The sequence below is a fragment of the Miscanthus floridulus genome, chromosome 12, assembly GCF_019320115.1.
Source record: "Miscanthus floridulus cultivar M001 chromosome 12, ASM1932011v1, whole genome shotgun sequence".
Taxonomy (NCBI): domain Eukaryota; kingdom Viridiplantae; phylum Streptophyta; class Magnoliopsida; order Poales; family Poaceae; genus Miscanthus; species Miscanthus floridulus.
This window is the reverse complement of record NC_089591.1, coordinates 81,965,173-81,988,575: the sequence shown is the minus strand read 5'-3', so window position 1 is coordinate 81,988,575 and position 23,403 is coordinate 81,965,173. Positions and strand designations below refer to the sequence as shown.

General features: G+C 43.5%; 5 protein-coding genes and 1 non-coding gene across 10 annotated transcripts; 2 read left to right on the top strand and 4 right to left on the bottom strand.

The window, feature by feature from the left end:
• The first annotated feature begins 377 nt into the window (after positions 1 to 377).
• Positions 378 to 4,642, top strand: LOC136496978 (protein MIS12 homolog). The gene is made up of 7 exons (XM_066492760.1): positions 378 to 698; positions 807 to 873; positions 1,628 to 1,747; positions 2,316 to 2,402; positions 2,486 to 2,624; positions 3,703 to 3,843; positions 3,931 to 4,642. Exons 1-7 carry the CDS (start codon positions 574 to 576, stop codon positions 4,110 to 4,112), a joined length of 861 nt encoding a protein of 286 aa, XP_066348857.1. The 5' UTR covers positions 378 to 573; the 3' UTR covers positions 4,113 to 4,642.
• A 1,248-nt stretch (positions 4,643 to 5,890) lies between these two features.
• Positions 5,891 to 6,050, bottom strand: LOC136498668 (U1 spliceosomal RNA). Its single transcript, XR_010769679.1, has one exon. It is a non-coding gene; the product is annotated as a U1 spliceosomal RNA (small nuclear RNA).
• Positions 6,051 to 6,186: 136 nt separating this feature from the next.
• LOC136498009 (acyl-CoA-binding domain-containing protein 4-like) lies at positions 6,187 to 8,999 on the top strand. Of its 2 annotated transcripts, none has more exons than XM_066493932.1 (7): positions 6,187 to 6,280; positions 6,410 to 6,938; positions 7,503 to 7,608; positions 7,705 to 7,808; positions 7,926 to 8,017; positions 8,110 to 8,207; positions 8,481 to 8,999. In XM_066493932.1, the coding sequence occupies exons 1-7, from the start codon at positions 6,202 to 6,204 to the stop codon at positions 8,646 to 8,648; spliced, it is 1,176 nt and encodes a 391-aa protein (XP_066350029.1). In that variant the 5' UTR covers positions 6,187 to 6,201; the 3' UTR covers positions 8,649 to 8,999. The 2 variants fall into 2 exon arrangements, with proteins under 2 accessions (XP_066350029.1, XP_066350030.1); XM_066493933.1 differs by having other exon boundaries at positions 6,252 to 6,321.
• Positions 9,000 to 9,240: 241 nt separating this feature from the next.
• On the bottom strand, positions 9,241 to 11,319 carry LOC136498008 (uncharacterized). 2 transcript variants are annotated; one of them, XM_066493930.1, is made up of 6 exons: positions 10,525 to 11,319; positions 10,264 to 10,366; positions 10,105 to 10,153; positions 9,826 to 9,993; positions 9,605 to 9,698; positions 9,241 to 9,506 (listed from the first exon to the last, which is right to left on the bottom strand). In XM_066493930.1, exons 1-6 carry the CDS (start codon positions 11,302 to 11,304, stop codon positions 9,375 to 9,377), a joined length of 1,326 nt encoding a protein of 441 aa, XP_066350027.1. In that variant the 5' UTR covers positions 11,305 to 11,319; the 3' UTR covers positions 9,241 to 9,374. The 2 variants fall into 2 exon arrangements, with proteins under 2 accessions (XP_066350027.1, XP_066350028.1); XM_066493931.1 differs by having other exon boundaries at positions 10,105 to 10,170; positions 10,525 to 11,229.
• A 1,399-nt stretch (positions 11,320 to 12,718) lies between these two features.
• Positions 12,719 to 15,901, bottom strand: LOC136497384 (uncharacterized). Of its 2 annotated transcripts, none has more exons than XM_066493174.1 (8): positions 15,769 to 15,901; positions 15,011 to 15,120; positions 14,275 to 14,342; positions 14,049 to 14,162; positions 13,773 to 13,935; positions 13,547 to 13,693; positions 13,414 to 13,471; positions 12,719 to 13,137 (listed from the first exon to the last, which is right to left on the bottom strand). In XM_066493174.1, exons 2-7 carry the CDS (start codon positions 15,083 to 15,085, stop codon positions 13,445 to 13,447), a joined length of 594 nt encoding a protein of 197 aa, XP_066349271.1. In that variant the 5' UTR covers positions 15,086 to 15,120; positions 15,769 to 15,901; the 3' UTR covers positions 12,719 to 13,137; positions 13,414 to 13,444. The 2 variants fall into 2 exon arrangements, with proteins under 2 accessions (XP_066349271.1, XP_066349270.1); XM_066493173.1 differs by having other exon boundaries at positions 12,727 to 13,163.
• A 1,156-nt stretch (positions 15,902 to 17,057) lies between these two features.
• On the bottom strand, positions 17,058 to 20,544 carry LOC136496477 (GDSL esterase/lipase WDL1). 2 transcript variants are annotated; one of them, XM_066492166.1, is made up of 6 exons: positions 20,072 to 20,544; positions 18,534 to 18,611; positions 17,853 to 17,993; positions 17,691 to 17,767; positions 17,458 to 17,610; positions 17,058 to 17,391 (listed from the first exon to the last, which is right to left on the bottom strand). In XM_066492166.1, the coding sequence occupies exons 1-6, from the start codon at positions 20,177 to 20,179 to the stop codon at positions 17,178 to 17,180; spliced, it is 771 nt and encodes a 256-aa protein (XP_066348263.1). In that variant the 5' UTR covers positions 20,180 to 20,544; the 3' UTR covers positions 17,058 to 17,177. The 2 variants fall into 2 exon arrangements, with proteins under 2 accessions (XP_066348263.1, XP_066348264.1); XM_066492167.1 differs by having other exon boundaries at positions 17,458 to 17,607.
• Positions 20,545 to 23,403: the final 2,859 nt, after the last annotated feature.

Sequence of the window (23,403 nt, the reverse complement as noted above, 5' to 3'; positions counted from 1 at the left end):
AAATTGTTTGCATAACTTGTAAAAACAAAAAGAATATGCACATAGGTTGTGAAAAGGAATTATGTATGCAAAAAGATGTTCACATAACTTGGGTAAACCAAATTATCATGCACATAATTTTACAAGAATAAATTATGCAAGCCGACAATATTCACGTAAACAATTGCCAGAAAATTATATAAACATAAATTTTTGACTCCGAACCTGTGAGCAAAAAATTATACAAGCAAACAAAAAATTATATAAACATAACTTGTACTCTCTCTGTCCAGGTTTAAAGCTAGAATTACGTTTTTTTTTCTAGAGGGAGGGAGCAGTAACAAAAAAAAAATTATGCACCTATCAGTTCCATTCCATGTGGTGGCCTCCAAACAGAGCCTAGAACACACCAGCTTCTGAAAGAGCAAACACTGGCCAAGCGCAAAATTTGAAAACCCTCGACCCGTCGACCGGGTGCCGGCGTCCGACAAGGCGACGGGCCATCCCCATTCCCCACCCGGCAGTCGGCACTCAGATCTGCCGCGGCCCCCCACAATCCAATAGCTCAGAAGACTCGGAAGAAGAAGCGGGGCGATGGAAGACGGGGACGAGAGCGCGGCGGCGGAGGCGGCGCTGGGGCTGAACCCGCAGCTTTTCGTCGACGAGGTCCACGGCATCATTGCCGACATCAGCGCCGGGGCCTTCGAGTACTGCCTCCAGTTACGTTCCCTCCGTATCTTTTTGTGCGTGTGTTCTGTTTAGCCGATTTCTCTCCCCTCATCTAGGTTTGTTAACTTTCCCATTTTTCCGTCGCTTTTCTTCTCCAGGGCAGCGGCCGCACCAGGGGTCCTCGGCGCCGCCAAGGCTGCAGAGAAGGCCACTGATCTCCAGCGGGTAAGCGACGGATCCCCGCATCATGATTCAATACTGCTCAATTCGTGGGTTGGATTTGGATATGGGGATGGAATGGATAGTTGGTTGTCTGCCCTTGTTTAATTCATGTTCCTTGCTAGTTAATTCCATCCAGCTAATCATTTGGGAACGTTAAACTGTGTCAAATATCTCAGTACTTGGTGTGCGCTGATGCCCTGAGACTCGATAAATTTCTTCTCCACCAGATTTTAAGTGTACATGGATACTGAATGAAGTTCCAGAATACGGTTAAAACGAAACATGAAAGTTGTTCTGCACTGCACCTGAATTCATATTCCTCCCGCATGTCATCAGGTTCCCTGGATGTTCTTTATGTAGTGGTGTGGAGACCATTAGCTGATTCGCTAAGTGCTATGCACATTTCTGTTTCTGCTTGTTTGCAGAGCTTTACCGTGAAAAAACAGAGAACTGAAATGCATGACTTCATTGTGTGCATTGGGATCTACAGTGGACTAAGCTTCCAACCATAGCATTGCACTTAGATGCTTGGGTGCTTCGAATGTTTTAGTTGTGCTTGTGTATTGCAAGCTCCATAACATGTTTTAGTACATTTGGCAGTTAATTTGTTTAACTTATGCTGCCATTTATTATCACATCTTCTCTTCTAAAAGGCGTTTCATAACATTTATTACGCTGCAAATTTCTGTTTCGTCATTTTTTTTGGACCAGCGGGACCGTTATGATAAGTAGAAGTATCTCTATGTTTTCTCTGCAGGGATTAAATGCTATTCACCATGTCGTAAAGGATCGACTGGATAAGAGAATGGCCAACTGGGAGAAATTCTGCTTACTGCATTGCTTCGATGTGCCTGAAGGTTTTGTGGCTGCTGAAGATGTACGCACCTTATCCTAACGTTAAAGATTTGACTCCAGCCTGCTTAAGTTACATTCACACTGTGGAAAAGTTTTATTTGTGTTCATGAAGGTTCATAATTTAGAAATCTGATGCTTATTTATTGATGTAAACAGTATACTTTTAATTACAGATGCCCACACACTCTTTTGCAGTCATAAAAATGACGAGGTTGTGGATTCAATATTGGTTAGAGCATCTTCTAAACTGCTGGATTAGTTTTCTTGAGAAGGGGCATGGAATACTGAGTTTTGATTAACTGAATATAATTTCTTACAGGCTTGCCAGTTTGATGTTGTTGAAACCAGTGTTTCTGGCCTTTCCAGTGAATGCCATAATTGTAATACCATTATTCACACTGATCTTAAAAATTACCAATCTATATGCAACATCGGTTAAGCTTGATTTTTGTTGTTGCTTGCAGTAAGTAATAAACGTGCGTGTCTTTTGTTAATCAATGTAGTGATGCTCTATTTCACATTTTCTTCATTCCCTCACCTCACATGTTATCGTAATGTAAATGACTTTGTATATAATATTGTTTTTTCAGGATAATTCTTGTGCAAAAGAATCACACAAAGATGAGACTTCAGATTTGGATTTGGAACTTGACTCCTTAAGGAGAAAGCTTGAAAGTGTAAGCACCTTAGTTGTAATGAATCGGCTTATAATATTTCTAGATTTCTCTAACAATTGCCAGTGTTTCTTACTTTTCACCAGGCTAACATGGAGTCTCAAAATCTTGAAAGAGAGATGTCGTCATTGGAAAGGCAAACTACATACAAAGGAAAACTTGATTCTTCTGTCTCTGAGATACAAAAGTTGTTTGAAGACAAATCCGTGCAGGAAAATTTTGAAGGTACGCCATAGTATACACTATTTAGTAGTTGAATACAAAAAAAAGGGGATGCTGAGAAGGGTACATCATCTGATCAATTCTGATTAAATTTATCAGTTCTGTCTTCTGTCCAGTATTTCTGATGAAAGTTGAACATGATTACGTGGTTCACCAATGCTACAGTTTTAATATTGACACCAATGCTACAGTTTTAATGTTTGATGGCAAGTGATATTATTGGTTTTCCTTACAGTAAGGAATTAACTGTTTTACCAACCTGATCAGAGCTCCAAGCTGCTCAATTGTTTATCATTACTAGTTCTGGACCTTGGTGAAATGATGTTGTGTTATGACAACCTTAGGCCTTTGTGTTAAAGATTTGCTGTCATGCCTTGTTTGACAATCTGATACCACATTGCAATTCTTTAATGCTAGCGTGGGTTCAACTTTTAAAACTTTGATTATAGTTAACTTTTAAAGTTTTTAGTTTAGAAACTTATCATATGCATAGATTTAGTTTAGAAACTTTGATTTTTTAATATTTGGTCCCTGTATAAGTGAGGATCCTGTTGCCCCCCCCCCCCCCCCCCCCCCCCCCCCTCCCTTTTCATCTCTATAATACAATGAAACGCAGCTCTCCTGCATTTTCAAAAAAAAATGCATAGATTTGTCTTGGAAGTGCTTTCATAATAGCATAAATTTGTTAGGATGTTCGGCTATGTTCTAATAGAAAATAGTGGTCAAAGATGTGCTTTGGAGCCTGTCATTCTCTAAAACGTTAAATATTTGCACACTGCAAACTGGAAGGAGTTTTACATCGTGGGAAAAAAGCCAGTGCAGTTTTCTGCTCCCATTTGTTAGCTTTAGCAAGAAAAGTGGTAAAAAAATTGTTGATTCTGTCACTTCTTTTCATTTGATGTCCTTTAGTCTTTTATTTCATGTAAACCTCAATATTGTTATGGAATGTGTGACATAAATAAAAAAAGCTCATATGGAGCCTTAATCTAGATAAAGCTTCTACCCATTTATCAATTCTACCTGCAGTCAATCTAGTTACCTGATCAGAAAGTATGCCTATTCAACTGTACTGAACCTGCAGGTCTTGTGAAGGCAATACCGGTATTGCAGCAGAAAATAATAGATATGAGCAAGAAAAGGACTGCGACCATGTGTTTGGTAGATCAACAGGTTTGGAACACGAACAGTTTGACAGACAACAAGCGACAAACACTGGATAAGAGTACTGTCACAGCTCCCCGCTTTTCCTCCAGTTCTCCCGTATACGCCATGTATTTTATATGCCATTGACCAATAACTTATCTAGCAGGTTTTACTGCACGTGCTGAAGACATTCAAGATGTCGTCAGTATCTTACAGAACAAGAGTCATGTGGGGCCGCCATTACTCCCACAGGGAGCGCAGGACCAGGGCCGCAGACACCTAGATGGCGCCAGCAACAGCAACATTCCAGGGAACAGCAAGAAGGCAATTAAAGAGGGCAAGAAATAAGGGATTTAAGGAGTTTGTTTCCTTTTGTTTAGTAGGCGTGTACCAGTCCTCATTTGGGATCAAGCAATAACAACCAATTTCCTAATCTCCCTCCTCTCTCAATCTCACCTCCCTCACAATTGGGCGCTCGGGATAAACCCCGCGCCATTACCGATCCAGGCTATGAGCTTCGTAGCCGGGGTCCTGCTACCTTGGGCGCCAACACCCTTGACAACAGGTAGCTTGTTGCTCTTTTCCTGATTCATGTGACTTACCCATAGTGCCTGCAGCTTGCTTGCTTGGATAAAGCAGTGTTTTCCCCAGTCTTGTTTGTTGATACCAGATGTTCTTTGGGTTATTCAATTCAAGAATGACTGGGCATCTTATTAGCCATCTGGCACAAGGAATGCTATATGTAATTGCCTCTAGAGCATACTAGATTGAAAATGTAATCCTTCCTGCAGCTACTTGTCTAACTGTGGTCGAGAGATTGTGTGAAGTGTATGGTATGTGGTATATAATCTGTCCTGGACATGAAAAGTGAACATTAAGCAGCTGCTCCATAGTCCATAGATCTGAGAAATTCCCTGCCGTTTCGTTCTTTTGGTAAAGATCTAGAGAATTGCAATTATGTTATACGCTTTATTTAATGCTATAATAAAGATGCGCTAGCTTAGACCCTTTTAATGTTTTAATATAGCTACAGTTGTGCTCCCTTATCTCTTACCCCATCTGTTCAAATTATAAGTTGTTTTTGCTTTCTCTACGTATCTTTTGCTATGTCTACAGTTTAGTATTAGTTGTGTGACAGAAAAAGGCCCTACTGTTTTTTGTTGGGATTGACGACTATTGCTCGTTATACTTTACCTCCATGTTGTAGCCTTTGTTTTTATTTATTTCAGTTGCACCATAATCTGTTGACAGAGCATGCGAGCTTGAAATGCATTTTGTTGCTTTGTCTGTCATGGTATTAGTGGTTCTGAAGTGAATGCTAGAACTCCTTTGCCCTATCCAGATCCGTATCCAGTTTCATTGGTTGCTCAACTGAGGCTAACAGCGCATCCGGTTTCATTTGGTTGCTCAACTGAGACCAACAGTTTTATGCATATATATAGAAATTAATTCTGAATTGGGCAAGCCTGGCTTAGATCGTCTGGTGTACGAGTGTTGAGACTGTAAAGTATATGAAATCAAAACCATGTTGCACTAGTAAACCTCAGTGATCGAACTGATGCCAACTGGAAATGAAAAAGGTAAAATTCGATGCGATCAGATCAAAATGGAATACGAAACAGACAATTATAGCTTTAGAGAAATGGCAATAATTGTACCACACCTTCACAATAGGAGCACCAGTGTTCACAGTTGAAGAGTTGTTCGTCAGTTTACAGTTCATGATGCATATATCTAATCTAGTGTCAAAGGCATCTAATCCTTTTAAGTTGTCCAGCATCACAAATTTGATACATAAGTTGTCTGATGATACACTATCCGCTACTGTTCTTCTTCGTTATTGTTGATGACGGCAGCCTAAATTTTGGGACTTTGCCCAGAAACGGCCTGATGAACTTGACAGTTGGCCACGAAACCCTCTTTGACCAGAAACGGCAAAGGGGGCGGAAGCGAGACGGAGTACGGTGGCTAGACTGCACGCGACGTTACTGACGGGCCTTTGATGCCGATGACCGTAGAATGCAAATCAAACGAAAACAGGCACAGGGACCAGGGATCCAAATTTCATTTCTTAAAATTGGCAGGGGACAGGGACCAGGGATCCAAATTTCATTTCTTAGAATTGGCAGGGGCCGCGCGAACGCGTACCCCCTCTGCCACAAATTATGAAGTCCACTCTCCCACTTGGGGAGATGGTAGACCAGCGCACCCACGTAGTGCAATGTGGGCCACTGATCTAGGCCATGGGCCTTCATGATCGCCCATCGACCCCGTCCAGGTAAGTATGGAACAACGGCGGCCCGGGGCTTCCTTATATAGGCGCCTAGCTCGCCCTTACCTGGTTGCGGCGCCGAGGTGGGACTAAACTCTGCGCCTCTAGTCGAAACCAAGACGCCTCGCGCTTTCCACCCGTTGGATTGAGCATGGACGGTTCCGCATGCCGCACTGTGTGAAACAAAGGGAAAACGTGGTGCTTTGCTGGGCCAACAAAGGTGCAGCTAGATGGGCCAAGCCTGGTACGTTCATCGAATCCACGATCCGTTCTGGGTCACCGCCGGTACGCTACGAGCCATTTAACGTTTTGGTCCCTGGCGTCTACCTCTTTTACTTTCTCATCCTTCTTCCTGCCCCACGGGCCCTACCAGGCTACCACTTCCAGTTTCGGAGTTCCCCAGTCTCCACCCCCAACTCCACCCAAGTCACCGCACCGCCGCATCTAGGTCACCGCCTCGCCATGGCCGGAGACTGGCAGGAGCTGGGCCAAGCGGCGGCCATCGGCCTCCTCTTCGCCTTCCTGGTCGCCAAGCTCATCTCCACCGTGATCGCCTTCAAGGAGGACAACCTCCGCATCACGCGCTCCCCTCCGTCCTCCCCCACCGCCGCCGCCGCCACCGCCCCGGACGCCCTGGTCCCCGCGGCGCCTCCCCTCCCCTCCCACGACGGCTCCACCGACGGCGGAAGCGGCAGCGACAGCGACTGGGAGGGCGTGGAGAGCACCGAGCTCGACGAGGAGTTCAGCGCCGCCTCCGCCTTCGTCGCGGCCTCCGCCGCCTCTGGCACCAGCGTCCCCGAGGAAGCGCAGCTGCGCCTCTACGGCCTCTACAAGATCGCCACTGAGGGGCCCTGCACCGCGCCGCAGCCGTCCGCGCTCAAGCTCAAGGCCCGTGCCAAATGGTAAGATTCCAACCCATCCCCTCTTTCTCGTGCTAGATTCTGCTGATTTGAATTTGAATTTGAATTTGAATTCCGTGCGGTTTTTTCTATCTATGTTTATTTGCTTCGGTTCAAAATTAGTTTAGAATGACTTCAGATCAGTGGCATGGCCCATGGGAAGTAAACATAATATATGATGCTTGTGTCTCACGCATAATTTAGTCCTAGATGTTAACTATTGATCCTGATTGTTAACTATTGAGCCTGTTTGTACACTGATCATTCGTGCTAGTGTTGCCTGAGCATAAAATGACTTTGATCCTGTGTCCTTGCTTTGTGTCCAAGAGTGTCATCATGCTGCATAACTCTGCCGTGCTTAGGTTTTTCAGTGTGCAGATTCTATTTTGTGTTTCAAGACTTTGAGTATTAGCAAGCACTTCAAGTCATGGATCGTCTGCTTACAGCTAACTTAGTAATATTATTATCATACCACTGTTGTTGGCTTTACTTTCTGCCTGTGCTTGTCAATTCTGAAAAAAACTTACTTCAGTTTAACATTGCCCGTATGTGATCTGGATATTTTAGGAATGCTTGGCATAAGCTGGGTGCTATGCCTACAGAAGAAGCTATGCAAGAGTACATCACAATTGTTCAGGAGCTATTCCCTAACTGGGATGCAGGTGCAAGTGCTGTAAGTTCTGTAGATCCTTATTGACCTCACTCTTGCTGCAGTCTGTACAACAATCCTCGTGACAGTGTTGGCTTATCCATGACATAATAATTTCAGAAAAGGAAAGATGAAGATAACATTGCTTCTGCATCAGCTTCAAAGGGGCCCATGGGACCTGTGTTTAGCAGTTTGATGTATGAGGAAGACGAAGGAAATGATTCGTAAGTGGTGTTTACCTCATGGGTGTCTTCTTCAGAAGTTTATATATGCTATAAATGTTACCTACCTTGGACTTGGTCTACTGTTTGTAATTGGAAGAAACCTAAATGTATATGCAGAGAACTTGGTGACATCCATGTTTCAGCGAGGGAAGGAGCAACTGATGACATAGTGAAGCTTCTGGCAGCTGGTGTGGAAGTCAACGTGAGAGGTTTGTGTTTGCAAACTATAAACCATCTAATGCTTATGTTATGTTTATAAGCATAATTCATTCAAACATGGTTTGGTATATGGTATCTTCAGATACTGAAGGTAGAACTCCGTTGCACTGGGCTGTTGATCGTGGCCATCTAAGTGCTGTTGAGGTTCTTGCAAAAGCAAATGCAGATCTGAATGCTAAGGTAAATTCGAATTATTGTATACTTATTGTGTTCTACTATTCATGACCGATTGATTTGATGAGTAACGTGGAGCAATAGGTGCTGAACTAGTCATATAGCTGAATAAAGTGTATTTGGTTGTTTGCATCGTAAATTATATTAAATAGAAAACATGTTGGCTATGCTCATTATGACCCTTTGATTGCTGTCAGTAGTTCAGCATGCGATGATCTCTTGAGTCATTTAGGTTTATGAGCCTAATTAACTGAACTTAACTGTCTCTACCATGTTCAGGACAATGACGGGCAAACAGCACTCCACTATGCTGCTGTTTGTGAAAGAGAAGACATTGCAGAATTGCTCGTCAAGCATCATGCCGATCTTCAGATCAAGGACGAGGATGGGAACACAGCACAGGACTTGTGCCCTTCGAGCTGGTCTTTTATGAACCAGGCAAACTGACAACACGAATATACAGATATGCTAAGTGTCATCTGCCAAGAAACATGCTACCTTACATTAGCTGTAATATCCTAAGCCCATACTGCACTTGGTCATGTGCTCTTTCGTTATGGGGACATATGGTGTATCTAGTGTCCTGTTTGAAGTGTGGGAAATTAGACAAGTTGTTTGCCGCGACATCTGCTGTACGTGGTGCCCTCTGTGAAGGTTGGGAAATCAGATGAGTTGTTTTTATCGACCTCATCGAGACCAGTTGTCAAAAGTCAAATCCTTGCAGTATTAGTGCTGGGAGATACATGTATTGCTTTACTCAGAAGAATTGTGATGAACACCACTGGTCTGTTACTGTTAGTGAAAGTAACTCCAATCGTACATGGTTCATCAGTTTTTTTTTTTTTTTTGGCAATTCGTGAACCTGTTGTACCCTGTTAGTTGTTGCCTTTGTATTGGCCCTCCATTGTGTATTTGTGTGGGACTTAATAATAGATGGGCTTGGAGATGACAGTTCGAAAACCTTTTTTTTTAAAAAAAAAAGACACAGGCCCTTGAATGTTTATTTTTTTTAATGAAAAATACCGTAAAACAGACAGTGGGTCACGATGCACAAAATTGATCTTTGCAGTTGATTGTCTGCTGTACATTTTTTTCATTTCTTTTTGGCTGCGAACTCCTATTAGAAAGTAAAGAACCTCCCTCCATATCGCTGCCCTGTCCTGGCTTAACTGCTCATAGCTCGTCGTGGGAATCACTATCAACTTCATTGCTGTAATGATCATCCGTATAAACGGTGCTGTAGAAGGATACGTAGTCATCTAGCATCTCCTCGAGCGATAATTTGCCGTCTTGGTTAACATCAGCCTGTGCCAATATGCATAATCACAATTAAGTAAGAAACAAGGAAATTAAAGTAAATCTAGTTGCTATACTATACTTTAATGATTTGATGTGGCCACCACCTTCATCAAAAACTTGGCATGTGAAGTAGCATACGAGAACTCCCCTGTAATGAGGCTCTGCAGTGCAGAGCGTGCTTCTTCCACCGTCAAGTAGCTGAACATTGCAGGGAAAAATGATGAAATCTTGCACGACATTTTTAAGACTAACGTTAACTCTACTACGTGCTCCGTCTACTCCTATTTCATAATCTTGTTAAATTATTGTTATTAGAATGTTTTACTTGTCCATGTCGGCGTCCAATTCTCTGAACTTCTTTTCAGCTTCGGCACGCTCAAGATCATGGCCACCGTCGTCGTGATGTGCACCGGAGATGTGGGCAATAATCATGTGAGATTGGCCGACGAACTCCTCCAAGCTTAACTTGCCATCTCCGTCATGGTCCATCTCACTGTTCTCCACCCAAACCAACCGAACAAATATTATCACTCGCAAGAGTAAAAACACAAAATATCATGGAATTATTATTTTAACGTGTTACGAAACCACTCATCGATCGTGCCTTAGCTTGTCCTTCAGTAGCCACCGCATCACACTCTCTTGGCTGCTGTCTTCAGGATGCAAGAAGCTGCCATGTCAGCGTATTTACGTTACAAAAAAAAACGAGGAAAAAAGTTCAGAATGTATATGTATATATAGAGTGTAAGTATATGGTGTATACTCGTTGAATTCGACGGCGTTGAGCGAGCCGTCTCCGTCTCTGTCCGCGCTCGCAAACTTGTGCATCGACCACCCCATTTTGCCATGTCCCATGTTGCTCCAATCTTAATATCCGTTTGGAACGCAGGAATTTTACAGAAAACGTGCAGTAATTTAACACGAATCAGTTAAATTTCATATGAAAAAACGCAGAAACGGAATAAAAGTATCGTTCGGCCTAGTAATGTTGTTCCATCTGCATCAGTACGCACTCATGACTCACCTGCAAAGAACTCGCGCAGCGTGACGGCACCGTTGCCGTCCATGTCGTGTTGGGCCATCTCCCTCCGCGTGACGGCGTCCAGCCGGGCGGCGGCCTGCCGGCGCAGCCACGCCTCCAGCTCGCCGACGCCGACGCCGCCGTCCCTGGGCGACCGATCAAGGATCGCGAACAGGTACGCGAGCCGCTGCCGCACATCCAGCGGCCCGTCCAGCCCGAAGTACCGGTGCATGGGGCCGAGCTCGGCGTCGAAGCGCGACCAGTCGGGCAGCAGCCGGTCGAGCTTGTCGCGGAACGTGTCGATGTCAGGGAGGCCGCTGCCAGGGGCGGGGGCGGGGGCGTGGGCGTGGACGCGGAGCGGCTGCCCGGACATGCCGAAGCGGAGGACGATGTTGCCGGACCCGGACGGAGTGGTGTTGGCACGGTGGCCACCGGTGCGGCGGTGCGCGCGGACGACGGCGGCGGGGACGGGGACGACGGATGCCGGGTCGGAGAGGGAGAGGAGGAGGTGGTTGTACAGGCAGAGCAGCGCGACGGCCGACAGGAAGACGACGGCCACCGCGGAGCCCGCCATTGTTCAGCCCGGACTAGCCAGCGAGCGGCCGGCGGCCACGCACCTCGGCCGGCTGGATGTGTGCCGCTCGTGCTCACCGTACCTCCTCCGCGAGAGGAGGGTGGGTGGCACGGCGGAAGGAATGCGTCAGTGCGTCGGCTGGCCGGGTGGAGCTGCCGGAGCGGGCAGCGGTGGTGTATTTGTACTGTACCGTGGCACTGGCATGGCATGGCATGGCACCCCGACGTTGGTGGGCGGCCGGTGGCTGCCTGGCCGGCCTCCGAAGCCGCGCGCGTCCAGAATTGGCTAGTGCTCTGGCCTACCGTGCATTGTTCTCTCAAATCTTTGGATGGATGTCGTGCTTCCTGCAAGTGCAAGGTGGGCTGGGCTGGCCTGCCTGGGCTTTGCGTTGTTGGGCTAACGCATGTCTCCTGCTTGTCCCAGCCTCCCAGGATACGGTCGGCTCCTAAACGTGATTACTAGTTTTGTTTTGTTTTTTCCTTTTAACTTTTGGACCACATTGGCCGCTTAAATCAGTTTAACAGGGTTCATACGCCGATCTGCGCATGTCCCCATCAGACCGCGTGGAAATCGTGGTTAGCAATAAATTCCTCGCACACTATTGTGCCTAGCCCTTTTTAGCTTCTTTTTTTTCCCCTTCGGTTGCTACTGCCGGCAACGGCAAGGACCAGGCCTCCAGACTGTAAACGCAGAGGCAAATTCTTGACGAAAATGCAGAAAGTGGTGGGCATGTTTGGGCTACAGCTTTTGGCTCCATGCATGAAAAACATTTTTCAGAATGTAGCAGTATTCCTCGATAATTTTGTTTTTGTTTTTACAGATCGTTGCAGTTCTTGCATGGCAAATCCAAGGCACTTGAATATTGGTGGTTGCCTCGAATTCACTGATCTGTCTGCGATAGTCACTCGTCACACTAGTCAGAATATGGACACCACAATTTGGCTGTAGCCTACCAGAATACATACCTACTTACCTATAACATGAAACTACAGGAAGAGCTGGTCCTAAAGGGGAAAATCTTTCGCCTACTCATCCCAGCAGTACTGAAGTACAAGACACATCAGGTAGTTTCTTTCTTTTTTGGATGAATCCTGTTTAAACAAAAACAAGGTTCTGAAATCCTGTTTAAAAAATGCCCTTCTTTCCTCTAATAACTTCACATCAAAGCACCATTTATATAAATGTATCAGACAAGAAAACGAGGAAGGCTTGAAAGAAGAAAAAGAATGGAAGGGCACTGCATTCTCAACCAAGGTGCGGTCAATAAGCATCATGCAGTGATGCAATTCAAATTTTAAAGTTTGCAGGTACTACGACATAATACAATTGCTGTATGGTTTTAAATTTTAACCTCAAAATTTAGCAATCTTCAATCTAGAGTCTCTACATCTTCTTCCCTCAACAACCCAAAATTTAAGTTTGTCCAAAAGCTAAAGTCTCTTAATATCAACTGTTGTTGAGACAACCATACTGGTCTGCAAGTTCCCAGGAATAAAAGCACGAGTTTACATAAATCTAGCAAACACGAACTTTCCTGCAAGAAGTGCACTGATCTTGCTTCATGGCTAAGATGGAAAGGTTGTAGCTTCTGACACGAGCCAGTTACAATTCAAAGTCTGAGAGAACTGTGATTTTACCACATCGAGTGCAAGAAGTACACAGGAAAACTAAGTTATAAGTCGAGCAAAACTAAATGTTAATGCACAAATTAAAATGTTATCAACATCTGCTTTCTTGGATGGCACACTGACCAAAAGTCATCCACATGTAAACAGAGGCAATGGATTTAGTAAGGCTGCTTGTACAACTTACAAAGTTGTAAGCTCTACTATAAAATAATACATCATGAATAAAATTGTCACTAACAGAGATATTATAAACTTCACTCAATCATCGCCGAGTCGCCGACAACTAGTTAGAAGCTCCCTGGTACAGAAAATCAAGTACCCTGTACCCTTCAGACCAGGATGACATATGTCCTTTCATTGTTGCAAATAGTCTCTTCAAGCATCACAAAGGTGCTATTCCATCAGGCAGTAGCACTGAAGGGAAAGAGGCAGTGCACATCCTGCAAGAAGCAAGATAATCAGTTCACACATTTATAGTTTAAGAAGCAGGTCCAAGTACAGAACAAATGCTTCAAAGTTGGTATCTATAAACACCCTAAACTGAATATCTATGCACTTAACTGTGACAAATGAACCAGCCATATGCACATAATATCATGTCTTTACTGATCTAAGACAAGTAAACTTTGGCCCTTATAAAACATTACTGAAAGTACATTTCAAGTAAGATAAAAATGAAAGGAGTCATACCTATTGTGCATCGTATATTCATATGTGATCTCTACTCCAGAAATTCTTCCATAAGACCCTATAGTAAGTTTAGCATCATATTATTACCAAAAGAGAGTGATAGAAGGACATCACGAAGAAACAGATAGCAAACCTGTGATATAAATTGTTCAGCGTCTGTGCGCCTTAGGAAATGGAGTGAGTTCTTGGTCAATGACACAGAATGGTCACCAAGAGATACTTCGCCAATGTCCTCCAGCACCCGAACCTGAATGTAAGTATCCTTGGGAGGAACCATATCCTGTAATAAAGGGTATAAGAAGTCTGATAAGTGATATCTCATCCCTAAGAAAGCATAAGAAATAGAAAAAACTCCATACCACTGTCAAATCTATATCCATCTCTGAAATGTATGATTTAATGGCTGCAGAGTGGTTCTTGAAGTACTCTTTCTCTGAGAAATGGAGCTTTTCTTGTATGTCGTGAGGAAGCACAGGGCCAACCTTCCATCTAAAACTCTGAATAACTTCTGCTCGGTTGTACCTATTTGGATATAATTCTTTCAGCTAAAGTACACACACAATCAATTTTCATGTGCTATCAGCATAAACAGAGAAACAAAAAGTTAGGTCATCAGTGAACTTTTAGTTTTGTACATGTAAGCCATAAGGCATCTTTTGTTACGGAGCAGGGAAAGATGGTGGATAGCTGCACCATAGTGATCCTCATTTCTAGTTGTCTCGATATCTAAGTTTTGCTCCACCATTTTCCTGTCATAAGCCAGGTCTAGTCAGTAAACTGTGCATTGGAAATGCTTATTAATCAGGGTAGTTCTGTATCAAGATGGTCAACAACTCAACAATCTAGTAGGATACAATTTACCTGATCAATGACTGAAATTGTGAATTGTGCTCATTGCACTCTCTAATCACCTGATCAAACACGTCACTCTGCACATTTCAGAGATTGCATGTTAGGTAGGAAAGAAACTAAAAGGAACTGCAGCTATCAAAATCACATTGCTTCTGATAATGGATGATTAGTATAAATATTTTAAACCTTTTTAGCTTTGTTTTCTGCACTATATAATGACAAAGTAGTACAGAATATTGCAGCTGGTACCATTAGTTTCGTTCTTAAGATTTCATAACACATGATAGTTTACATCCATATTAAATACACATGGTAAAGAATATGATTATGAATTAATGAAACATGCAGAAATCATTTTTATCTAAATTCATAGGTATGGATAGGGTTTAAACTTGATGGATAATTAAACCAGGTCCCATATGATCTTCTTCCAAATTTAGATAGCACATAGTAACTAACATGCTTAGAAAGGAGAAGAGTTTAAAAGGCACTCGCTGAAAGAACATGTGCCAGCCAAACCAACAATATTTGATCTGACGGTTTATGATTTTTGAGGTGCTACCAAAGAAGTAACACTTTTGACTGAGGATACACTGAGGATACAAGAGGTTCTCTACACTCAATTTCACCCATCGAACACAGAACACACCAGATCATACAAAATAGCGGCTTGTCACAGACAAACGAGATAGAAGCAGGATTCCAAACTAGTAACTGCAGGTGAGTACAGAGAAGCGGCAATTACGTTGAATGGCGCGAGCTGTCCAGCCTCTGAAGAGTCGATCTCCTTCAGCAGTTGCGATGCACGCCTCCCGTACATCCTCCTCCTGAACCCACGATGGCACTTGGGTATTCCTGAGCGGCGGAGCACAAAATGTTCAATCCAAAAGGCGGAAAGTCCAGTCATGTCAACAACTAAAGTATAAACTGTTCAGAGTAAAGATTTCTCAACTATTTAAGAGAAAGCACAAGACATTATAAAATTACAGTCTAATAACATTCTATAAAAAAACGCCCCTTTATGCCTTGGAAGTGTTGTCGTTGATGATGTCACTGTCCTTAATTTCCATAAAAAATCATGTTCAATAAAAACAGCCAACCAATAGTTCAAGCATTGACTCTCCCATTCTGTTTCTTGAACTTATCTTTTCCACACAGTTCATTCAGGGAAAATTCATCTCAAAACTAACAGTTGCTACTTACTAAAGGAAGTTGAAAAGCTTGTACACAAGCTCGTGTTCTTTATTTCAACAAACATAATAGAAAGCTCAGTAAGATTTTTCGCTATTCTATCTGAACCTTTCATCTCTACAGGTATGGGTCAGGGGCGGACCCAGTAAAGGGTGTACAACCGATAATTTTTGTAAAACAAATCGAATTTAGTGGGCATAAGGCATCCATAATTCCACATACACATTTTACTTAGATCAGATCCAAATGCAAATGGTAAATTAGGGTTTGGTGCTCCGCACATCAGGAAGGGAGGGCCAAGGGTCGGCGTACCTGGTGGTGCTCCTCGCCGACGAAGGGCAAGACCTGGGCACTCGGCAGTGACGGCCGCCCGGTCCTCGCGGCCCAAGAGGGAGAGGGAGCTAGAGAGAGCGCGCACGTTGGGGGTAATGGAGGAAGAGAAGGCACGCTGGCCGCCCAGTCTTCGCCGACACTCTCCACCGTGGAGCGAGAGAAGGCGCGCACGTTGAGGGATACTTCGGCCCTTGCACGGCTTACGCCGGCTTCGGGCTATCTCTTTTGCATAAATCGAGGTAAGGTAGCGTGAAGTTATTTTTGTAAACCGGAATTAAAATAAACTAAAAACTAAGAAAAATTAGTTTTTTTGGCTTCACCGACTTTGACTTCACCGATGAAGCCGTTTTGAACGAGGGCTACTGATGTAACCACGGCTACCCCGTGAGGACCGTCCCTACTGATCTTTTTTTTTTCCTGTTTACATGCTCTGATACTATGCCCGTGCTTAGTTTCAAAAATACTTTCAAAAAAGTGCTACAGTACCCGTCACATCAAATCTTGCGATATGTGCATGGAGCAGTAAATGTAGATGAAAAAAAACTAATTACACAGTTTGGTTGAAAATCACGAGACGAACGTTTTGAGCCTAACTGGTCTATGATTGAACACTATTTGTCAAATAAAAACGAAAGTGCTACAGTATCTAAATTCCAATTTTCCATCCAACTAAACACAGTCTATAGATGCTAATACATTTCTTCACTGGTAAAAGGCGCCTCTAATAAACTGAGATAAGTGATTGCTTGAATAAGATTTTCAAGGTCAAAGATGGTGTTGCGGTATTCAGATCTACAACTACCCAGCCTATCCGTATATGCTTCCCAGAGGATTTTAGCATTTGTCTTGATGGTTGGAGACAAGAATTTCATTAGAAAAATTTAAGGTGATTAGTGATCAGGGATTTTCTGTGTTTGATAGTTTCATTAACATGAAAGAACTTGGTGCCCACATCACCAAATTTCACCTATTTTACCTCCGGTAAACTGTCTACTGGTTAAATAAGGAAGAGTAGCTTATGTTATTATTTTTATATAGTTAAGAGATATAGCTAGTCAAGTATTCTCATTGCATCTAACCAAACAAAAAATGGCTCATCTTATCATCAAACACACAACTTGAACTAGCCAACCTTGCCATCAATCCAAACACATCCATAATCATGGGGAAAACACAATAATAATCAATCAATCTTCGAGAGAGCGAGGTCTGATCAAATAGATAAGATGATGGTATCGTATTGTCCCGGTGTCCCGGTCCTGACCAGCTCCCTTAACTCTAGTCCTCCATTGTTATTCTTGAGCATCATGATTCATTCCAATTCCATCAAGGCAGAACAAATGCATGCATGCATCCAGCCATGGAGTCAAATCAAGGCCACAAACAAGTCAGTCCCATGGTATTTTCCTGTGGATTGTCCACTCCGACGGGTTCACGGTGGCGTCACCGCTGGAGGAGACAAGATCGAAGGGGGAGTCCTCAGCAAACTCGGTCGGCATCGCCTTCCAGTACAGGCATGGTTCCCACTCTGCCTCTTTCAACACCTTCAGGATCTCTTCCACCACAATGTTGCTCCCTTCTTCAGACAGATGCAGCCCATCCCTGCAACACAAAAATTATTGTCTTCTTATTCAGACCGGCGACAAGAACAAACAGCAAACAACTCACGTGAAGCATGCAGTCATCCAGTCCTCCCTCTTCTGCATGGCATGCCAGAGATCAACCACCTTCAGGTTCATCTCCTTGCACAGAGCTACGCAGGCTTCTGAGTACAGACGGCAGGTTTCGTTGGTCCGGACGATCTCACTCAGTATAGTACTGCTGCACACATAATATGTTCAGTTCCATGTGTTATATTATACTGCAACAAGCCTGGATTCACCACACAATTGATCTCTCACCTGGTTGAGTTTCGAAGCATCTCCTCGTTCAGAGGTGGGCAGCTCAGGAAAATGACTCGTGTCTTCTCAGAGAGGCTCTGACCACAAAGGCAAACCAACTGTCAAACACCTAGCTACTGGTGCACCACCATTCCAGGAACATCTTGCTAATCAACGCTCTACCTTTAGGTGTTCTGCAATCTTTCTCATGTTCCCTATGTACTCATCTAGCGGCACATGAGGCCCGAGTCCAGAAGAATGAGCAGCAATGGAGTCGTTTCCACCAAAGTAAACTATTACCAAAGACGGCTGCACTGCTGAATCCTATGGCAAATGGAGAGTAGAAAATCAGTTAAAATTTGGACGACAGCCAGCTATTTTTTTAATATCATCAAATATTATTTTGTAAATTGGATTAGAATCTTTACATCATAGTATTGGTCCTTGAGAACGTACACGTGTGTCATCATATAGATAGGTAACTAAAAAACACTGAAATTTTCCATTACTTTTTTGACAGAGGTAAACCCAGCTTTTATAGAAAGCTTAAAACGTAACTGAAAATTTTCATTATGGTATGATAAACAAGTTAAAGAGTGGTCAAGTAATCAGCAGTTTATCATAATGCCGTTAGCTAAGACTAATGGAAGAAATAGGCTTGAAGGGAAGAAGCAGACTTCCACTTGTTAGAAAAACTGCATAGAAGAGGATTATATTACTTAGGCAGTAGCAGTTATCAATGATTAAAAAACAGGGCCAAAACTGTAAGAAATTTATGTGCCCCAAAATGACATTTTGTAGAGAGAAATGTAATTGTTAAAATAGAGATACACAAACAAAATTGGAGATCCGGACCATATATACCTTAGGGAACACTTTGTCCATCACTTGAACAGCCCGCCTTGTGTTCCAGGCGATATATCCTCTTAGCAGGATATCAGCCTGAATGAATAGCAAGCAGAAATAAGCATTACTGAAGTAAAAACGTTGCTAGCTAGGTACTTTCATTCACCAATAAATTGACCCGAAGATTAATTTGACATAAGATGTGAATAATTGAGTTTACCTACCGGTTGCCCTAGTGAGATCACAAAATAAAAACTCAGGACACCGTGTTATACACTAGTTATTTGTGTGATTTTATAATAACAAGAATGAAAGTTCCACAAAGAAACCAGTCAACCAGAAGCTGAATCTAGTGACCAAACCAAACTGTGCAATATACTTGTATTTTAAAAATTATATGCTTCCAATGTATGTCTCTTCTTCTACTTCTTTTTAAAAAGTTGGGTTGAGTGACCTTTCATATGTATATAGTGGAATGTTATATAAAAATAGCTGGGCCACCGTATTTATAAAGTTGTCCTAGTGGTATGTTCTTTCCAGATTGATAAAACCAGACGCAAATGTAATTATCTGTCATGACGGAAAATGTGCAGTTTTATTTCCAGGCGTAAACTCGATTGGTGCAGAGATTTTCCTAGTCCAGATCTTTTGCTTTCCAAACATATATGTACTTTAAGATGAAGTGGCCAATTTTTGTCATAGGCATTTTAAAGACGCTATCAGATAGCATGTCTTACAGAATCAGTTAGCAGTGTCTTACAGAATCAGTTAGTCAACAGAGAGCAGGTTGTCATGCCTAACTAGATACGAATGAAGATATATATCAAATCAAGATAATAAATAAGAAGTTTCCATTTCAGGACATGCATGCGAAATACAAAAAGTATCCTTGATAGGAAGGCATAGCATAGAAGGCATATTGAAAAGGAAGGCATAGCATAGAAGCCCCAAATTGGGTCCAAATTGAGAATTCCACTGTTTAGCCCTTTTTTTCCAGTCTCCATGACCTTCCTCTGAGTTGAGGGATCCCCTGAGTTGAAGTTAAAGAGCTTGGCATGTTCCTTCACTTTTGTGTTAGTCATTGTAGGCATCAAAAGAAGCAGGGATCTAGATTTTGTTATAACTGGTGCCGTTCTATCCTTTAAAACACAGGCTAGTTAGCATAGGTATATATCGTTTTGGGAAGCAGATGTACAGTACTGTGCAAACAACAATTGCTAGCTGACTGAATAATGGAGAAGTGGAGATGGCCGGACTCCATTCAAATTCAAGACGGTGAGAGTTGGTGGCGTGAATAATGGAACAGGGTACATTAATTCGTGCAGAAGCAATAATTTAATTTGTTTGACGACTGACTGACCGATTGCTAGCTGTTTGGTTCAAGTTCCGGTTGGGATGCACCAGAAACAGAGAGAGAGAGGAAATCTGTTTCTTCGTCTCGATCTCTCACTGCCACCACCGTCGCCGGCGAGGAGGTGGGGCTGGAGCCTGGAGGAGATGAGAAAAGCAAAGACGCACAGAGATTATGCGATGCAGCAGCAGGCGTAGCGTCGTACCTTGCGGGCGTAGATGTCGGCAAGCGCGGCGCCCCATCCGCCGTTGCTGAAGCTGTACTGCACGATGGAGGAGCCGAAGAGCACGAAGAGGGGACGGCCTCCAAGCATCGTCCTCCTATCTTCTTCCTTGGGCGTCTCGTCTGGTTCTCCGATCCGCGCCGGCCGCCTACCGATCCGGGACCCCTTTGCCTCCCTTGGTCCCTGATGGCCTGACCGATCAACCTCGATCGATCTACTCTGCTCCTCTCTCTCTCTCTCTCTTCGGTTTGGAGATCGACCTGTGCTATAGCTGCAAGCTGCTATGGTGATGATCCATGGATGGATGCAATGAATGAATCCGGAAGAAAGCAGCAAGTAGTAGGATAGGATGGGATGGATCGGAGTCGGAGGAGACACTAGACAGGAAGTAGCTGGAGCTATGAATGAAGGTACGTACTCCGTATAGCGTAGTACTAGTGCACCCACTGCGGCCTAGTACTCCTAGCTACTTTCTCGCTTACTTTATTGCGGCCGCTAGGCGCTAGCTGCTGTGCTGTGCTGGATCACACACATTACAGTCGTCAGTCGTCACACTATTTTTATCTAGAAAATTTACAAAAATTAAAATCCTAAAATCTAACTTAATCTTTTAAAAAACATAGAAAATGTATTTTAGCTCATAAAATTATCAGATAATTTTCATATTTTTTCTAAAATAAATCATGCTCCATCATATGGTACTTAGATTGCAATTATTTGAACGTTCTGTAAACTCTTTTTTTTTTGTGTTTATTGGATGACATAAGCTCTTGTTATCTATTTTAATTAGTCAACGTGATCAACCAGACTATGCATAAGACTATATAATGACCCGTTCGCAGGTCTTAAACTTGGCTGAAATTTGCTGAAAAATATTGTTCTTGCTGAATTATTGTGAGAGAAAAATATTATTCCAGCTGAAAAACACAAGCCGAATAAACCGAATATGGGGTAAGACGAATATGGCCAATATGGAGTACTCTCTGCGGTACTCCCTCCGTTCTAAATTATAGGTCGCTTTGACTTTTTTGTTTCATCTATTTTGCTATATATCTAGACATATTATTTATCTAGATGCATAGCAAAATATATGTACTTCATCTGTTCCAAACTATAAATCGCTTTGACTTCTTCGATACGTTCATTTTGCTAGCAGATTCTATGTATAAAAAAGTCAAAGTGACTTATAATTAGGAACGAATGGAGTACAAAAAAAATAAAATGACTTATAATTTAGAACGGAGGGGTAGATACTCTCGTTATCTATTACTTTTTGCTTTTTAAAAAAATTGTGTCTGTGTTGCTTATGTTTGTTGAGTGCTACCTATGAATCGACAACACTTTATGTTTTCTACACTAATACGGTTGTCGGTGCAGAAAGTGACCAACAAGTAAATATTTATAGTTTTGCCGTACGTTATGATCGGAGGTGGCATAGCACTCAACGACACAGGGTTTATACTGGTTCAGGCAACGTGCTCTACGTCCAGTTTGAGTCGGTGGGTGACTTTATTCCTGAGCCCAGGTGCTCGAACTTTGTAGTAGGATTACAAATGAGAAGGAGAAAGATGGAGGTACAAGAGGTCTGGTCGGAAGGGCCGAGAGTGACGGGAGCCCCGCTATGAGCTAAGTGTTCAAGCGTGTGCTTGTGGGTCGAACCTGGCGGTTCTGTGATTGTGTACTAGTGAACCTGATCGATCTGTTGAATCTGAATGAGCTTAATGAACTTGAATGTTGGGAGAGAGAGCATCCCCTTTTATAAATGAAGGAGATGGCCTTACAAGTGAGGGGGAAGAGTATGTATGCTTCTAAGCCTTGTTGCCCACGCCGATGGGTATATGATGATGGTAGACGTCCACAACACTGTTCGATATCAGATGCACGTGGGAGATTATGTTGTCTTCTTCGGGTATGGCAGACATCGGCGTCTGCCACACTGTTGATGCCTGAAGGCATGTAAGGGGTTTCACCATGTTCACTTGGTACGGTGAATACCGACGCCCATAACACTGTCGACGTCTAGGGGCATGTGGGGGGAGCTTTACCATATGGGAGTTAATGGCGTCCACAATACTGTAGGGGAAAATGTCAGCGCCTATAACACTGTTTGGGCTCTGTTGTGCTAAGGAGGTTGCAGAGTACTATTTCTGTAGGTGTACAGGATACGGTCCCTAGTATTGTGGTTTGACTTGTGCGCCCTGCCTTGCTTTCTCCATCCGTTCCCTGGTCCTTACCGAGCGGGCGTCCTCGGTTGGTTGGGTCCAGTCGGCTCTGATCGCGTTAGTCGGAGAAGAGCAGTGAGCAGGGGTTTAGCGTATCCCCGATCGGAGACACGGGTCAGAGTCAGAAGTAGTGCTTTGGACAGGCCTTCCGGTCGGATAGGCCGTCCGGAGGTGGGTTGGAGACCGAAGCGAGCGCTCCGATCGGAGTCAGAAATGAGTGTCATTCCTCCTTGGCTAGGCCTTCCGGTCGGTGATTGGATCGCCCTTCTGGCCTGTTGTTTAGGTACTTCGGCCGAACCATGAGTTGTGTGTTGTTTGCAACATTGCCTGCTAGGTCGAGCCTTTGTTGGAAAAGCCGGTCCACGAGGGACCCTAGGTTTATGAATCCGCCAGGAGACCCTGAGCCCCCGGGCGATTCGGGTAGAATCGTTTGGAAGATTTTTGTCTTAACGACGGGTGCGTGCGAGCGCACTCGCGGGTGTAGCCCCCGAGCCCCCTGGCGGTTCGGGCAGAATCATTTGGGGATTTTTCATATTGCCAGTGGGGGAGGTTTTTGTTTTGTCAGCGGGTGCGCACGAGCGTACCCGCGGGTGTAGCCCCCAAGCCCTTGGGCGATTTGGACAGAATCATCTGGGGGTGTTTGTTAGCAGGCATGTGTGCGTGTTTTTTAGTTGAGACAGAGTTGTAACACCCCAGGTGTTTGCCACCAGTTAAGCAATGGGTTTAAGCTAAAACATGGTATATTAAGTGATGATAAAGATGTCAAGGTTAAACCTATAGAAACGAGCCCCAACCTAAACTTGGATATTGCACCTTTTGCTCGCCTATAGACCCCTTTTCAAGATATATGCTTGGGTGGTGTGATTGGGATATCTTCATGTGTCTCACATCAATACCCATATATATTGGACACTCGAAAAGTTTCATGAAGTTTGGAATCAAAAAGTCACATGAAATGATAAGTTATATCCTTGTCGGAATGATTTTTACTAAGTGCTTGAATTGCACTATTAAGTGAATGAGAACATGAGATGTCAACCAAACCTTGCAACCTTGCCAAAATGACTTTAGATGAACTCTACAACAAAAGTC

Excerpts from the sequence above, each read along its gene's own strand:
- LOC136496978 (XM_066492760.1), top strand. The coding sequence starts at position 574 with ATGGAAGACGGGGACGAGAGCGCGGCGGCGGAGGCGGCGCTGGGGCTG. Across the intron at positions 699-806 it reads GCCTTCGAGTACTGCCTCCA|GGCAGCGGCCGCACCAGGGG; the intron begins GTTACGTTCCCT and ends TTTCTTCTCCAG. Across the intron at positions 2,403-2,485 it reads TAAGGAGAAAGCTTGAAAGT|GCTAACATGGAGTCTCAAAA; the intron begins GTAAGCACCTTA and ends ACTTTTCACCAG.
- LOC136498009 (XM_066493932.1), top strand. The coding sequence starts at position 6,202 with ATGCCGCACTGTGTGAAACAAAGGGAAAACGTGGTGCTTTGCTGGGCC. Across the intron at positions 6,939-7,502 it reads CTCAAGGCCCGTGCCAAATG|GAATGCTTGGCATAAGCTGG; the intron begins GTAAGATTCCAA and ends TGGATATTTTAG. Across the intron at positions 7,609-7,704 it reads GGGATGCAGGTGCAAGTGCT|AAAAGGAAAGATGAAGATAA; the intron begins GTAAGTTCTGTA and ends TAATAATTTCAG.
- LOC136498008 (XM_066493930.1), bottom strand. The coding sequence starts at position 11,304 with ATGCCATGCCAGTGCCACGGTACAGTACAAATACACCACCGCTGCCCG. Across the intron at positions 9,699-9,825 it reads TTGGACGCCGACATGGACAA|CTACTTGACGGTGGAAGAAG; the intron begins GTAAAACATTCT and ends TGCAATGTTCAG. Across the intron at positions 9,507-9,604 it reads ATGCCAAGTTTTTGATGAAG|GCTGATGTTAACCAAGACGG; the intron begins GTGGTGGCCACA and ends ATATTGGCACAG.
- LOC136497384 (XM_066493174.1), bottom strand. The coding sequence starts at position 15,085 with ATGTACGGGAGGCGTGCATCGCAACTGCTGAAGGAGATCGACTCTTCA. Across the intron at positions 14,163-14,274 it reads CAATTTCAGTCATTGATCAG|GAAAATGGTGGAGCAAAACT; the intron begins GTAAATTGTATC and ends GGCTTATGACAG. Across the intron at positions 13,472-13,546 it reads CTGAACAATTTATATCACAG|GGTCTTATGGAAGAATTTCT; the intron begins GTTTGCTATCTG and ends AACTTACTATAG.
- LOC136496477 (XM_066492166.1), bottom strand. The coding sequence starts at position 20,179 with ATGCTTGGAGGCCGTCCCCTCTTCGTGCTCTTCGGCTCCTCCATCGTG. Across the intron at positions 17,611-17,690 it reads ATGCTTCGAAACTCAACCAG|CAGTACTATACTGAGTGAGA; the intron begins GTGAGAGATCAA and ends TTATGTGTGCAG. Across the intron at positions 17,392-17,457 it reads TGGATGACTGCATGCTTCAC|GGATGGGCTGCATCTGTCTG; the intron begins GTGAGTTGTTTG and ends TTTGTGTTGCAG.